The sequence below is a fragment of the Mus musculus genome, chromosome 6, assembly GCF_000001635.26.
Source record: "Mus musculus strain C57BL/6J chromosome 6, GRCm38.p6 C57BL/6J".
Lineage (NCBI taxonomy): Eukaryota > Metazoa > Chordata > Mammalia > Rodentia > Muridae > Mus > Mus musculus.
Genome location: NC_000072.6, coordinates 116,446,600 through 116,463,265, shown reverse-complemented (window position 1 = coordinate 116,463,265; position 16,666 = coordinate 116,446,600). Strand labels below are relative to the sequence as shown.

General features: G+C 44.5%; 1 protein-coding gene and 1 long non-coding RNA gene across 2 annotated transcripts in view; one reads left to right on the top strand and one right to left on the bottom strand.

Annotated features, from left to right (window-relative positions):
* Nucleotides 1-2,087: 2,087 nt before the first annotated feature.
* The window catches only part of Alox5 (arachidonate 5-lipoxygenase), a 51,108-nt gene continuing 36,529 nt past the window's right edge, over nt 2,088-16,666 (top strand). Inside the window, exons 1-3 of the mRNA NM_009662.2 lie at nt 2,088-2,391; nt 8,951-9,149; nt 14,915-14,996. Coding sequence (NP_033792.1) covers nt 2,242-2,391; nt 8,951-9,149; nt 14,915-14,996 — 431 coding nt within the window. The 5' untranslated portion in view covers nt 2,088-2,241. The remainder of the gene's footprint in view (nt 2,392-8,950; nt 9,150-14,914; nt 14,997-16,666) is intronic.
* The window catches only part of Gm38880, a 35,077-nt gene continuing 33,397 nt past the window's right edge, over nt 14,987-16,666 (bottom strand). Inside the window, exon 5 of the long non-coding RNA XR_869387.2 lies at nt 14,987-16,191. This is a non-coding gene — a long non-coding RNA (predicted gene, 38880). The remainder of the gene's footprint in view (nt 16,192-16,666) is intronic.

Here is a 16,666-nt window from a genome sequence, read left to right as displayed (position 1 = left end):
AGAATCAGAGACCCACTTATTCTCACACTCAGGAATCTCATAAAACACTGAACTGGAAGCCACACTATATACTCAGAGAACCTAGTATAGAGCCATGCAGGCTCTGTGCATGCCACTGCAGTCTCTGTGAATTCATATGTGCTTTGCTCCTGTGGATTTAAGGGGCCTTGTTTGTGTCTTCCATCCCCTCTGGTTCTTACAATCTTTCTGCCTCTTCTTATGTGAGGATTCCATGGTCTCTGGGGTTAGGGATTTGAGGGAGACATTGCATTTTGGGTTGAATGTCCCAAGGTCTCTCACTTTCTGCGGAATGTCTGACTGTGATTCTCTGTATTTTTTTTTAAGCTGTCTAAAATTAGGTGTGGTCCACACCTGTAGAGGAAAGTGACTACTCAGATACGTTTTCAGTCACTTCCTTGGCCAGCAGAAGCCAGGTCTGCTTTGTCCGGCTGAAGGGAGAAGGGGCAGGTTCATCCTGTTGCCATTGCACTGGACTGCAGAGGGTCCAGGGCTCTCACAGACACGCCGCTGCATGAGTCAGGTAATCATGCCACCAGCAAGGGGAAGTAAGGGCTGGTCCTCTCTCTTCCCTTCCCTTCTGCTTTTCCAACCACAAACACCTGCTTTCCTGGCAAGTTACAGGTTCCCCAATAACAGAGGACTAACAATAACTAAGGCCTGTGTCCAGCTTCTCTGTACCTCACAGTGTGCTGAACTAGGATATGAGCAAAACACAATCCCAGCCCCCAAGCAGCTCATAATATGATGGGAGAAATGACGACAGAGCAGATCCCCTTGGGACAGATGACAATGTGACAGTAAGTGTGAGCAGCGGTGATAGGGTAGCAGTCAAAGAGAGGCAAACAGATTCACAGAAGAAACAACATCTGGGAAGGAGTTTGCACAAGATCTAGAGGTACAGAAGGAAGGCAGGAGAAACCACCCAGAAGGGAAGGGAATGTGCCAAGGATCTGTGGAAATTAGAAGATTCAAAATTTCAGAAGAGAGCTCACTTAGACTGTGGCATGACCAATGTATGGAATGTAGTCATTCCATCCAACATGAGCAGGGTATTATCGAAGGATTTTGTAGATTTAATTGTTATACATTGTCTCACTTGCTAGGTGAGCCCCATCCAATCAACTGGAGGGCAGGAAAAGCAGAATGGAAAAAAATAACCAAGAAGTAGTAGCACAGTTTATTACAGACAAATTAATGCTGCCCATTGTTCCACTGTAAATTAAGGAGGGTGCATTGACCGCCTACCTTCTAGTGACCAGCTGCTTTCCCTTCTCTCTATGGCAACAATGTTATGCTTTTCTGAGCACAGTGGGATAGCCCTCCTCACCTTCCAGCAATCACTCTCCTTAAGGTTTCTTTTCTACCTTTACCCAAAATGCACAGGTAGGCTCTCACTGAAGAGCATCCCACTCTTCCCTAAGACTCTCAGTCTTAACCAACTCCTTAAGCCATCTCCGGACAAGACAACCTCCTTTCCCATCACAAGTCCGCTCTCAGCAAGCATGCCATTAAAGTTCCAGACAGTCCCACAGGTGCAGATTAGGAGTCGCCCACTCGGGCCACTACTTTCTAAGGCTGGTTCCCAGTACCACTAACCATTTCCCCCAAGTTTGCTCCCACCCCGCGCCTCCCAGTACCTTGCCCAGAGAGAGAAGGTTTACTCATTTTGTGAAGAAACCAACATTCAAGTTTCCTTGGGGTCCACCGTGGAGCTACAGGTACTCTCCTTGTGGGCTTCAGACCCCCTGCTCTAAGTGTAACTATTGCATACGCTGTGTGCTGCAACTGAATGAGGACACAGGTAGTTCTTGAGCTGACAGTGAGGGACACTGAAACAGGCAAGAAGCCATAAAGATGGAAGAAATAAGGGATTAATTGACTAATGAAAACAAAAATGCATGAGGGATAAAAGCTAGGTAGAGATGGGGCAGAGGAACAAGGGCTTCAGCCTATCAGAGATCACTGTCCCTCCAGTGCCACAGGAGAGAAGGATGCGTTGGAAGGTGGGGTCCTGGGACTGGCCAGAGACAGGGGCGGAGCCAGCGCCTGAAGGCAGGGCCGGTCGCAGGGTGGAGCCAGACCCAAGCGCAAGGCTGGCCCGCTGCTGGCCACTGTGGCAGGGAGCTGCCGCGAGTGACAGGGTCAAGAAGTTGGTGGGCTGCCACGCCGAGCTTCGCGGGCTCCTGCTCCCACACCAGCAGCACTCACTTGCCCGGAGTCATGCCCTCCTACACGGTCACCGTGGCCACCGGCAGCCAGTGGTTCGCGGGCACCGACGACTACATCTACCTCAGCCTCATTGGCTCTGCGGGCTGTAGCGAGAAGCATCTGCTGGACAAGGCATTCTACAATGACTTCGAACGGGGCGCGGTGAGAATGCGCGCTTGGGACCGACGGCTGGCAGCAAAGAGCGGGAGGGCGGCGGGGCAGGACAGGCAGGCACCTGAGAACTGTCTGTCCCAGCGCGCTCGTGACCCTATGTGAGCGCATCTGGGGATCTGATGCAGCGCCAGAGTCGGTGCATGCCAGGGCAAGCGAGGCACCCTAGACTTCCTGATGACTCGGGTATCTTAAGGGACAAATGACTTCCAATGTGGGGGACTGATGTGGCTGGCCTCTTATGTGAGAGATGGCACAAACTTTCACCAACAGGACCCAGAATTTGTGAGAGGCCCCTTCACCTCGGGAGTTCTGAGGTCCTAGTGCCCCAGAGTCCAGTACCACTGCAAAGCATAGAAAGCCCTGTTCGACAGCTAGCCATTTTGTGTAGACAGTGTAAGTCCAGGGTAAGTCAGAGATCCAGGATCGGGAGTCAACTTGGGCATAATCACTCTTCTATCCCTACTGTGGACCTTCGTTTACCAAACTAAAAATTGGTTAGGTTTAATCTTACCCATGAGTCATGAGGGAGCCCAGTCCCATTTGGGGGCTAGGAATGAGTCCAGGGATTGCCCCCCACACTTAGGTACCCTACATTTCCTGCACTCAGTCCCAGTGGAGGAATGTAAAGGAAGGAAGGTCTGGCCCGAGCAGCCTTTGGAAAGACTGTCAGCAGGGTGCGTGCAAGAGGACACTTCCTCCCTGAGTATTAGCTTCTGAAGGAAAAAAGGAAGAAAGATTTCCTTTCTTCCCTCCTAATACAGACTTTGGAGTCTGGCAGCCCCACAGGCACTGTGGGAGGCCATTCCGTTTGGATGCTGCTGGTGTGTAAAGTCTAGCCCCATGACTTTCTCTTAACACAGGCAGGTCATGGTTTTCAGTGACCCACTAAGTGCCTAGTACATCAGACTTGCTCAGTAAGTGAGTCTGTAATAGACAGGCACGCTGCAGACCCTTGGGGTGGGGGTGGGGGGTTCCTCTTCCTTCTACTACCTCCAGGTCTAAACTAGGCTTAGGTTTGATTTTACCAGGCTGCCTTCTTATCATTTAGTTTACTATTGAGTCGACCCACATGAACTTGCTTAGAATTAACCATTTGTGATAAGCACAATGACAATTTCATATGCTTCCACTAGATAGATCTGTTCAGCCTAAACCAAGGAAATGATAGTTAAGCCCTTTTCTGGGTCCCAAACTCTAAGCACGACGCTTACATTCCTATCCTGGGACCTGGTACTTTGCCCTGATTAGCAAGCTTCTAACCAGGCTTGAACAAGCAAGCGTGGGTGTTGACCTCAGAATGGCATCTTTTGCTCAGTTTCACCAGAGCTGGCCAGAGAATGGTGCTGCCAAAGACCAAGCATGGCATCCGTTTGGGATGCTGACACCCTGTGCAACCTCCAAAGCACTTGTGTTTATTTTCAGTAACTGGGGCTTCTCCCAGTATACAGGGGGAGGAAGAGAGGACAGAATGCTTCCTCTTTATAAATGGACTACAGGGGGCCTTCTCCACAAATCTAGCTATCAGTGGGTTCAGTCTAGGTGCAGCACAGGACACCTTATGTGTCATTTCCTCCAGGAGGAGAATGGCAATGTGGCCATCATAAATGACTGGACAGGAAGTAAGAGGCCTGTCCTGTTCATCATTTGCCTTTCTGTCCTGCCTCCCAACCTGAAAAGTCATTCAGGTGACATTAATTTAACACCTTAGCAAGAACCCCAGAGGCAAATTTCAGGAGAGATTTGCATACATATTTCCATTGTGGGGAGGGAACCACAGCTCAAGTGAACTGCTGTCTTCTGGCTGGATGCAAAAAGAGCCTTAAAAAAAGAAAAAGAAAACAGCCTTTGAGAAAGTTCCTGTTGATGCAAAGTTACTCCATACTTTGTCTTGCACAGTCCAGAGCCACTTCCTCATTCTGTGGCCAGTGTATCTTTAAAGTCCAGATGTCCCTTTTGGGTAAAGGTAGAAAAGAAACCTTAAGGGAAGTGTTAGCTAAGAAGATAAGGTTATCCCACTGTTCTTAGAAAAGTGCCACATTGTTTCCATGAATAGCAGCCACCGTGAAGGCCGGCCAGCCACTTCCAGCACCCCTTCCTAATGTACGACCGAATAATGGTCAGTGCTAACCTGTTTTAATACATTCCACTATTGCCCATCCCCCATGATTCCCACATGAGTTCTGTGTAGCGATTCAGGTCAGGAGCCTTTGCAGATGGGATTCTCCTGAGTGTCAGGTGTCAGGCATCAGGGTTTCCCTGTTGAGAACCCAGACGGAACAGAATGGCTTTGTTCCATAAGCTAGTCCTACGTGGCACAGCTCTAACAAACCTTGAAATCTTGAGTGCACATTAGTTGGCTACTTTAACTGCTCAACAGTACTTTGAAAAGCTAAGGATAGGCTGTCCTGCTGAGTATATGGTTCTTGAACATATTCAGTACATGTAAATTCATCTTACAGGTAATACGCTTCTTAAATACATCTAACAAATATTCTTATATTTATAGAGAGTAAATTCTATAGTACCTCTTCATGAGGAAGAGAATACTGATCGGGAACAAACATTTCTTTCTTCATCAGCCTTCATATACTAGTTCTCTCTCACTATCCATCTCCCCTACCTCTGCCCTTCGTCCTCCTCTTCTTCCTTCCTTTATCCCCCAATGGTCAATTTCTCTCCTGCTGCTCACCCCCCAATCTCTCCTTCCTTTTCTACTTTAATGCCCCTTACCTCTCTCCTTCAGCTTCTCCTAACTGCAACCTCACTTTCCCACTTCGGTCCCTACATCCTCTTGACTACTGCTCCCAGTGTTCTCATTCTCTGCAACTTTTGCTCTTCTTATTGCTGCCTTTGGTCTCTCATTCCCTCTGCCCCAGTCTCTCTTTTGCCCTCCAGCCTCCCACCCCCTTCTCTGCTCTACAGCCTCTTCCTCCTCCCACCAGTTTCTCATACCCCGTCCAAGATGGACAGCCAAGTTGGCCATGCGGTCGCTCCAGAAGAGATCCATTTTCTCTTCCACCCATCCACAGAGAGGTGATATAACTGAAGGTGGACAATGCTTGAGGAATATAGAGTTGTCCTCTGGCAGAGATGGAAGTGTAAATGAATAGTTGAGTGTTTATAAAATGGTGATAGAGAGCTCAGAGGCTGATCAACACCACTTTGCTGAGATATGCATGTACCACATGATGATGTTTGTGTCACAACAGTCCACGTATATGATGGTGTCCTTGTAAGATTATGACAGAGCTGAAATTTCATTTTTCCTGGAATATTCAGTATGTTTAAACACATAAATACTTATTATATGTTACCTAATGTATTCAATACAGCAATAGTCAGTACATATATATTACTTAGGAGCAATTGGCTATACCATGTAGCCTGGGTGTGCAGTATGATATATATCTATGTTCATGTAAATATACACTATGACAGAATTGCCTTATACTTCATTTTCTAGAATGTACCCCTGTCACTGATGTATGATTGTGTTTGGATACTTTAAAACTAAATATACAACAGAGTTGTCCTGACTTGGGCTAATGAACTACATTCTTCTTGTGTCTCTGACCAATGCAGTGGCATCTCTGTCTTGAGAGCTGTGTTCTAGCCATGTCCTCCTCTGTGTGGATTCCCTAAATTGAGAATATTGTTCTGCCAACTCCCTGTATCTGAAATCTCCTGCCCACTCCTCTCTGCTCTCTGTACCTCTGAGGTGGTCAGTCACTCACTAACACATCGATACCTGTTCTCTGAGTCTCAGATACACCTGTAAAATGGAGTGACTGTCCACATCAACATTTACATGTGCAGCATTCCCTGAGTACCTGGATCAAGCCCCCTTTATAGTACCCACCATAAAGAACTCAGTATGTCAAGGACATAGACAACAAATGAAGTGTCGTCCCAACACACTCAACCATAAACAAGGACAGAAAAGGTCAGCACATTTGGTGGCTCCACATGCCCTTCTGAGGCCTTCTTTTTGTGAGACACCACCTATCACCCTGTATTTTCCTAGAGGGAAGCCTCTCTCTGCTTTCTGTGATCTTGTTCTAAATACACTCTGGAACTCTAGACCCACAAACAACATACTTTATCTCTAAGACTTCCGGGGTTCTAACTGAACCCTTCAACTCTTGTTTATCTCCTGTCACATCCAGGCCTGAGGGCAGAGCAGCAAGGTCTCTGGGTTGACAAGAGATAAACCAGACTACAGGCCTGACCTCCATCTTCTTTGGAAGATCCTACTGATTAAGTCCCTCTAAGATTGCACAATGGTCTATTTCAGTGCAGTTCTGAGGCCCCCAGCCAGGTGGAGTTAAGGACCCATTTCCTGTGACTATACTATAGGTGTGCTAAAGGGTCAGCCTCCCCTCCCCCAGAAAAGCTACTGTTTTTGTATGTCTGTCTTTTGTTTGTTTTGTTTGTTTGCTTGCTTGCTTGCTTGCTTGCTTGCTTTGTTTGGTTTGGTTTAATTTAGTTTGGTTGGATTTTTTTGAGACAGGATTTCTCTGTCTAGCCCTGGCTGTCTTAGAATTACAGCTCTGTAGACCATGCCGCCCTCACACTCACAGAGATTCATCTGTCTCTGCCTCCCAAGTGCTGGGATTCAAGGCATGCACCACCACCACCCAGCTGCTCAGTGTCTTTCTTACAGGTCACCAGTTGTAGCTGCATAGATGGCCTCAAAGTACATGGCTTTCTCCTCGGATCTTTCTCATTACTTTAGAATGGGTGTTTTCTCTTCATTCACTCCTGATGTCATCTTTCCAACCCTCAAGACCGTCCTCTCTAGTCTCTCAATGCCACAGGAAAACCACTTCCTCTGAAGCAGCTGCTCTGGGGCTGGGTCCAGGCATTCTTGGTGGCTGCCCTTTGGTCTTGACCACAGGCTGACTTCCCTCTCCTCTGCATGCACTATAAGTCCCACCCACTGTCCCTTGTCCTTACAAGAGTTCTCCATCCACCCAGTCCAGGGCTTAAACACATAGAGTGTTTCTCTCACTCCACGGGCACTTGGAGCTATGAATGAATTGCAGTGCAAAGGGTTGGCTCAGGCTGGTCGTAGCTAGTTCTAATATATATATATATACCTAGTGGACTATGCCCTTGGAGAAGGTAGCTACTCAAGTGTCCCGCCACTCTGATTTCTCAATGATGCTGCAAGCCAGCTGTTATCTCTTCTTAAAAGATGAAGAAACACAGCTGGGGTGATACTCAGGCAGTCAAGTGTTCACCATGCAAGCACAAGGACCCAAGTTTGATCCTTAGACCCCATATTTTTTAAAAGCCAGTAATCCTGGGGCTACATTATAATTCTAGTCCTGAGACAAAGGAGACAGGTGGATCTCTGAGGTTTTCTGGCTAGCCAGCCTAGCCTAGTTAGTCAGTTCTAGGCCAGTAAGAGACATTGATTTGGTGTAGGGAGTGATAGTGCCTGAGGAATGACATCCAAGGTTGCCCACTGTCCTACACACACACACACACACACACACACACACACACACACACACACACATCTCCTCATATGTACATGTGTGAGACTGAACAATATTCCATTGCATTCATATACACTATATTCTCTGTACTCATTCATATGAATACTCATTCATATATCTTTAGCCAAGATTCTTAAGGAATCTCTTCATTAATTTAGGTAGACTCACCTCCTGCAAGACCCTGGACCCTAACTTTACACAGATGGGCTCCAGTGACACAGGAATGTCTTCAGCTCAAAAACTGATCACATAGAAATAGAGACAAGAGTCAGTCAGTAGCATCCAGGAAGGAGTAGGGGTGGTGGTGTTGAGAGGAGGCACCAAAATAAAGTTAGATAGGAGACATATGCTTTAATTTTTCATGGCACAGTACAGTGACAATAACTCATAATGATTTTTGTATATTTCAAAGTCTGAAGAGAAAATTTTTAATGTTTCTTAGATGAGTATTTGAGGTAACAGAAATGTCAATTACCCTGGTTTGCCAGTGTTTTTTCTATACTTATATTGAGAGGTCATATTGTACTTCACAAACTTATGATTATCATCAGCTATAAAAATTAATTATATAGAAAGAAAAACTCCCTTGTCCCATTTTAGATAAGTCAAGCTTAGGAATTAAATTAGCAGAAGCCAAAAATAATAGGAGAAAAGTGGACAAATTTGCCTAATGCAGCAATGTGTGTCATATGTTACTTAAGACCAAAAGAAGACTCACAAAGGCAGTGGGAGTCCACAGCTCACACACTAAATTGTATGTAAAACATGTGATAAAGAGAGTTGGGCTAGGGAAGTCAGATGGAGTGACTGTGGCTGTTTGAGATGGCCAACCGGGTCTAACTGTACAGGTTTCTGCTTTCCTTCTAAGGAAGACCTCTTCACACGAAGGCAGCCATTAGAATGATCTTGAACTGCCATTTTCTATCACTTAACTCAAGTATCTGCTGTGCTAGAGCAGCACGTTGAGGAAGGAGGGTTGTCCACAGCATCAGTATTCAGGCCCAGGAGGCAGTGGTGGTTGATTGTCCTGTTTTCCTGCCCAGGTGGACTCCTACGATGTCACCGTGGATGAGGAGCTGGGCGAGATCTACCTAGTCAAAATTGAGAAGCGCAAATACTGGCTCCATGATGACTGGTACCTGAAGTACATCACACTGAAGACACCCCACGGGGACTACATCGAGTTCCCATGTTACCGCTGGATCACAGGCGAGGGCGAGATTGTCCTGAGGGATGGACGTGGTAAGCTGCTCGGACCCCTGACACTCGTAGGCTTCCTGGAAACTAGAAAGTCTCCCCTTCTCAGAGAGCTCTATTTCTGGGCGTGAGAATTCCCTCTTGGGTAGAGCACACCTCTGTATCTTGTTCCCTCATGGGAGATGAGATCTTCCTCTGCTCTAACGAGCTCTAGAGTGGAGCTAATAGCCTGAGGAGTCATACCAACTATGGCTTCCCTCTGCACACTGTCCTGGAAAGGTGTGGAAACAGGCCACTAGGTAGTGAGGGCCTCTTAACAGGCACCCGTGACAAGAATCCTGCAAATGGGGAGCGCTGCTAGTTAGCACATGACCTCTTAAGCCAAATTCTCTGGCTGTCCTCTCTAAGCCAGGGGAGTGGGGAGGTGTTCAGGGCCATAGGACCCCTCCTGAAGGCCTGGACGCTAAAGGTTTGGACTAAGATTGCCAATATAATGCCAGCTCTAGGGGCCAGAGGCAAGCTGGAGTTCACTACCCCCTGTTTTACTTGTTTGCTTTGAAACAAAGCCTCAGTTTCACTACATAGCTCAGGCTGGCCTTGAACTTTCAGTTCTGCTGATTTAGCCTCCCAAGATCCTAGATATGCAGGGTCCAACTTGGTACTTCCATAAGAGGCCATTCTTTTTCAGACCCCACTCCCACAGAGGGTCAGAGAAGGAAGATGTCAAAGATCAGCTGTTTGTTGTTTGCACTCCCCCCTCACCTCCCTCTGAGTGACACCCCTCACCCCCTCTGAGTAACACCATTTGCACACTAGCTGCTTATATGAATGGGTCAAACTAAGCCTTGGCAAACTTCTATCTTGTAGTCGTAACCCTTGACTTCGCTTTCAGTCTGCCGACAGCCACTGCAGTGAGGATGACTGCTGATGCTTATGACAGCAATGAGCATCTCTCAGATAAGGATCTTCTGCCGTTGTTCATCTTCACAGTTGGGAGGGGCACACAAGATGAGATTGATAATTAAACCACCACCATTTTGATAGAAAAATAAGACAGAGGGGAAGAAGAAGGGGAAGAAGAGGAAGAAAGAGGAGGAGAAAGAAGGAGGAAGAAGGAGGAGGAAGGAGGAGGAAGGAGGAGGAAGGAGGAGGAAGGAGGAGGAAGGAGGAGAAGGAGGAGGAGGAGGAAGAGGAAGAAGAAGAAGAAGAAGAAGAAGAAGAAGAAGAAGAAGAAGAAGAAGAAGAAGAAGAAGAAGAAGAAGAAGAAGGAAGAAGAAGAAGAAGAAGAAGAAGAAGAAGAAGAAGAAGAAGAAGAAGAAGAAGAAGAAGAAGGAAGAAGAAGAAGAAGGAAGAAGAAGGAAGAAGAAGAAGAAGAAGAAGAAGAAGAAGAAGAAGAAGAAGAAGAAGAAGAAGAAGAAGAAGAAGAAGAAGAAGAAGAAGGAAGAGGAAGAGGAAGAGGAAGAGGAAGAGGAGGAAGAAGAAGAAGAAGAAGAAGAAGAAGAAGAAGAAGAAGAAGAAGAAGAAGAAGAAGAAGAAGAAGAAGAAGAAGAAGAAGAAGAAGAAGAAGAAGAAGAAGAAGAAGAAGAAGAAGAAGAAGAAGACCCTCTAGGGTCCTTTGGCTCACTGTCCTTGATGTTTAACTTGACTTACACCAAATTCTGGGAAACCTTTTGACTTGGATACTTGGGTTTAGAAAGATTTTTATCACCCCTCCCCCAAGCTCAGTGGGAACCCCCGCCTCCACTCACCCACTCACCCACAGATCATTTAAGTCATCCTGTGGCTAGAACAAGGAAGGGTGCTTCTCTTAACCCAGGGTTTAGCAGGCCTTAGAATCTATTTTCTGTCTGCTCCACCCAAGATCTCAGTGGGGAAATCTTTCCTGCCTACAGAGTCTGTAGCTTTGCACAGCAGCATGCTTGATAACGCAGGCAGATTGGAATGATTTGAGGAGGTGTTGAGAGAGGGACATCAAGAAGGTGTGAAAATGTCCAGAGGGGCCACTTCTGTATGTAGGGTCGGCAGCTTGGCCAATCCTGATGAGCTGGGAGAGAAGAAGAGTTTGAGAACAATGTAGTAAGTGGCATTTTAAAGATAACCTCTATCTTATGAGTCAATGCAGAGCTGTGACCTCAGTAGAGAAGTGGACATCCCTGGAGATGAGGAAGAGCAGAATGGAGAAGACATAACAGCCCCACCCTCACCACACACACCTCCCCTCTGCTCTGTCCCCAGAGCTAAATCTAATGGGAAGTCCATTGATGATATCTATTCTTATCAGCTTTATTGACAAGATAAAATGGAAGGGGGGTCTTCAGAGACACAATCTGGCTGACAACTTCCATTAACCATGGCTGGTAACCGACCATCATAGCTTTAATCAGTCATTTAATTTGGCTAGTGATCATGTAGGTCTAGAACCTTGGAAGGGATCTGCCAAGTACTTGGTCTGTGTCCTGTGTGCCATTAACTCAATGGACTGCAAGCTTCACCTTGAAGATGGTTCTTCTTCATGGCCTTCATCTCTGCATAACACCCCATTTTTAAGGAGTCTCACAACATGAGGGACTCAGGGTAGCCTCATTTCTTACATAGTAGCTCACTTCTTTTTTCCTTCTTCTCTTTTTATTAGATATTTTCTTTATTTACATTTCAAATGCTATCCCAAAAGTCCCCTATACTCTCCCCCCCCCCGCCCTGCTCCCCTACCCACCCACTCCCACTTCTTGGCGCTGGCGTTCCCCTGTACTGAGGCATATAAAGTTTGCAAGACCAAGGGGCCTCTCCTCCCAATGATGACCAGCTAGGCCATCTTCTGCTACATATGCAGCTAGAGACACGAGCTTTGGCGGTATTGGTTAGTTCATATTGTTGTTCCTCCTATAGGGTTGCAGACCCCTTGGTAGCTCACTTCTAAGAGCAAATATTCCAAGAAACAGAGAATAGATGCTGCCAGGATCCAGGCCTGTGCCTGGAACAAGTATAGTGTAACTCCACCACCCAGCCTTGAGGGGAAGAACACCAAAATATCTCAATTTAAAGAATGCCAGAGGATTTGGGACCATAATTAACCTACATGGCACAACAACCAACGCCTTGAACAATGTGGCAAGAAGAGGGCCCATTCCACAAGTGACCCCATTTCCCACCACTGCTGGGGGCCTGCTTAGCCTTAGAGGAGTGAGCTGAGGTGGGACACAGAGTTGGATGAAGGCCAAAGACTGATGATCTCTGGCCTTGAAACCCTCTCTCTTGAAACTCAGTACAGTTAGTACTATCAATAACAAGTTCAAAGCAGTATTTCATATTCATTATAAGTTCAAAGCAGCAGTTTTTACATGGCCTGGTCTTATCATAGTGCACACCTGTGGCTTCATCCTTGGACCTGAATGTATTTCCTTGAACACAAATTTGTCTCAAGCCTTATTTCTCTTTTTAGTGTAGTTATGAAAGCTCACTGTATGTCTTATTATGCAGCCTTTTCTTGCTATTATGAGGAGTGGGTACATTCTATTCTTGATTCTAACTTTATTATATCTTTCTGGCAAAACAACTTTCTTGGAACCTTCTTCCTATAATTATTTAAGTTGAATCATGAGTTCTATATAAAATATAAAATCATTAATTCATTTAAACAGCATTAATTCATAAAAGTCCATCTTCATGTTGATCTGCAGGAAATTTGCCCAATAGCATGCACTGATGCCCAGAAGTTGTTAGACTGTATAATAGTGATATGAGTGACATATGATTAGCAAGAAGCCATTCTGGGATGAGTCTTTTGGGACTTCACCTCCCAGAGCTCACCCATCGCAAACCATGCAAAAAAACCAGTGAGCCATCTCCAGGAAAGTCATCCAATAGCCTTAGCCCCTCCTAGATATCTTCTGACAAGCCACATGATGGCCTACATCTCATATTTTACCCCTTCACCTCAGTAATCATAAAAGTGATAGGACTATCAATGTGGTCCCAGAAGCTATAGCAGATGTGTGTACAAATGGTTCATTCCAGAGCTCATGCGAGCCCCTGGGGATGGGTTCTGCCATACTCAGTTCAGAAGCAGCTGAATCGGTCATCCTGCAGCCTGGGAAGCCCCATCCATTGTAAGCCGGAGTCTCATAACTGGGGAGACTGAGTCAGTCTCTTGAGTCAACTTGTTTTTAGTTCCTTGGAACTCTATTCATACCAAACGCAGGAAAAAAAAAAAAAGAATCGTCTTAGAGTCAAGATGTCCAAGGAATATTCTGACCATCTAAGGCATTTAGCAAAGAAAATGTCAAATGTTCACAACAGTGTCTAGCACAGTCAGTGACAACAGGCATTGCCACAGTTTAGACTCACCTCAACCTCGGGGCTATTGATCCTGCTCTGTTGTCTTGATCCTCCCCTTTGGGATCACTTCTATACTCGAGGCTGGACATACAGTGACCTAGAGAGCTCTGGGGTTTTCTGAGAACTGAGGGGAATGGATCTGCTGTAAGGGAAACGAGAACTGAGAGTTGGTGCCTAAGAACCATTCACGGCGCCTTGAAACAATCATCTTGTGGTAGCTAAGCCTAATGAAATAAAAAAAATGACTTGTAATCTTTCATGTTTTTTATTTAACTTTTCCATCAATGTTAATATGTTGTTCAAAATATAAATGTTTAGTGCAATTAAATATTTAACTCAGGTAGCTAGGGAGTATAGTATACTACAGTACACTGCAGTACAGAATAATACAGTATATATTATAATCACCTTTTCAGATTCTTACTTGCGACCCTGTTTGCTGAATTTACCTTAGATTACAGTATAGCTGATTACCATTTCATCTGTGCTGAATGCTCTGAGAAAGGGCCTTTAGCAACTTGTCAAAGTTCCTGAAATGGCAGATGGCATGACAGGCCAAGTGACAAAATGCTGTGACTCTTAGGCCTGCAGGCAAGCAGGAAACCCTTGAGGTTATGGGTTACCCATTATGGGGGTAAGACATAATAACCATTATTCTCAAATATTAGACACATAAGAAGACCAATGCTTTGTAGAATGCTTTACAATGTTTTTACATTAACATTCTCCTAAGATCCCAAGAAGTAGGCGTTATCATCTATATTTTATATGAGGCAGTCAAGGTAGCTTGCTCTGGGTCACATGACTTTAAACCACAGATCCCAAGTCCATGCCTGCTGTATCTCTTTTACATACCCCCACAGCCTAGATGAGCACATTTGTTTTAGAGTAGAGCCTGTCTTCTGTGTAAATAGCACAAGGGACTGGACAGTGTCTTGCATATTGGGACTTACAGCATGCATTTCTCCATGAAGCAACCAAATGGACTTAAAAGCATGAGCCATGAGTCCTGCTGTTTTCTCTGGCGGTATGAAAGTCAGCTGCTCTTTCACCTCAATATCTCAAAATAACAGTTATTGGATCACTCTAAAGTGGCTTATTAATATCCACCAAAGCCTGTCATGAGGTGTATACTTATAATCCCAGCACTTGGAAGGCAGAAGTAAGAAAATCGGGAGTTCACAGCCAGCTTTGGGTAAATAGAAAGTTCCAGGTCAGCCGAGTTATGTGAGATCTTGTCTCAAACAAACAAACAAAAAACAAAAAATCTAAACAAAACAAGGGTATCTAATAAACCCCACAAAATACCTCTCAGCTTGTCTTGGCAGACAGGTCTAGACCAAGAGCCCCAGGATTCCTGCATAAGCAGCATGCTGAAGGCTAATGGAAAAGGCTGGGAAAACCTGACCACGGGGCATTGTGTGGACATTGTTGCTCTTCCTCAGGGTGCTCTCATATTTGTCCTTCCTCTGCAGCAAAATTGGCCCGAGATGACCAAATTCACATCCTCAAGCAGCACAGACGTAAAGAACTGGAGGCACGGCAAAAACAGTATCGGTGAGTTGTGGCATGGACCAAGTGGCCGTGAGTAGCCCCTTCTGGAGGAGGACCATGGTAGGAGACAAGCTTGCCAATGTCACATGGACCATATTCTTACCTCCGCCTTCAGGCAGTCAGAGTGAAGGGGGTCAAAGAAAAGACTCCTTGGGGAGAATGGGTCCAAGAGAGTGAGTCGCCTTTCCCATTATTGTATGGGCTGCCTCAACTATGTATGTCTTCATGTAATATTTTAACTATAAAAGTGATACATAATCTACAACAGCATCAAAAAGTCACTAGACGTGATCAAGAAAAAAGGGTCCAAATTATTCAAATTAAACATAAGGATGTAATCCTAGCACTACTAGAAAGATGGTGGTGGTGACAAAGAGCAGCCAGCCTGGAATACAGAGCCCAGCAGTAGAAACAACCCCAAAAGGTGAAAAGCCATTACCAGCTCCCAAAAGTTGACCTCTGACCTCCACACACAGTGTTGTGTGTGCATGCCTGAACATAGATGCACACAGACACCCACATACATACCACAAACACAATACAATATTTTTAAGAAAATAGAGAATCTGAATAAGCCAATCCCATGCAATATAATTTAATTAACAATTTTCAGATGTCCTATAAATAAAAGCTTGGATAGCTTCATGAGTAAATTCTAGCAAACATTAAGGAATTAATATCAATCTTATATATATATTCCCACAAATAGGTGAAAAGGCAATATTTTCCAACATATCGTATGGTACCAATGTTGTACAAAAATTAGGCAAAGACATCATTAAAAAATAAAGCAATACACAAATACCTCACAAAAATACAACTGCAATTATTTTCTACAAAATATTAGCAAGCCAAGTTCATATGGTATTAACAAATAAGATTTTTCCCTAGGAATACAGTGCTTTTGAACATTCAAAACTTTGTTAATCTAATATATATGTAAAAAATGAACCAAAGTACTTATACACATATATAAAATATATAATATAGATACACAAAAAGGAATTTGAGAAAACTCAACATTCTTTCATAATGAAACATTCAAAATACTGGAATTGAAGAGAATGTCCTCAACACAATACAGAACGTCTATGGAAAACTCCCAAGACAAAGTGCTTTTCCCCAAGATCTAGAAATGATAGGACACCCACTTGTGCTGCTTCTGTTCGATATTTCACTGAAGGGTCTATTTGGTCAGCTAGGAAAGAAGAAGAAAATGTTTTACACAATCACCTTTCATAGATGACACAGTCTTTTATATAACTAATAAATTCACCAAAATTTAATTATTTATGAAAAACTAATAAGTTAGCAAGGTTATGAGATAGAAACTAAATCAAAAAATTGATATATTATAACAAAAGAAGAAAAAAATCTACTTACAGTAAGTTCAAAATCAATAGAATATTTATTAGGATGTTTAACAAAAGCATTGTAAGACTAGTGACAAAACCCTAGAACACAGTTGAAAAGAATAAAGAAAATCTAAGTAAGTCGAAAATATCTCATGTCCCCTTAGCTTTGCTAAAGTGGCAATCCTTCTCCTGGGAATGACGGATGATGGAGATCCAATGCAATCGCTGTTAAAATCTCAGCTAGTGTTTTTTAAAGCAAGATTGATAAGATGGTCCTCAAATCCATATGGAAATGTATGGAAAGGCATACAAAGTTAC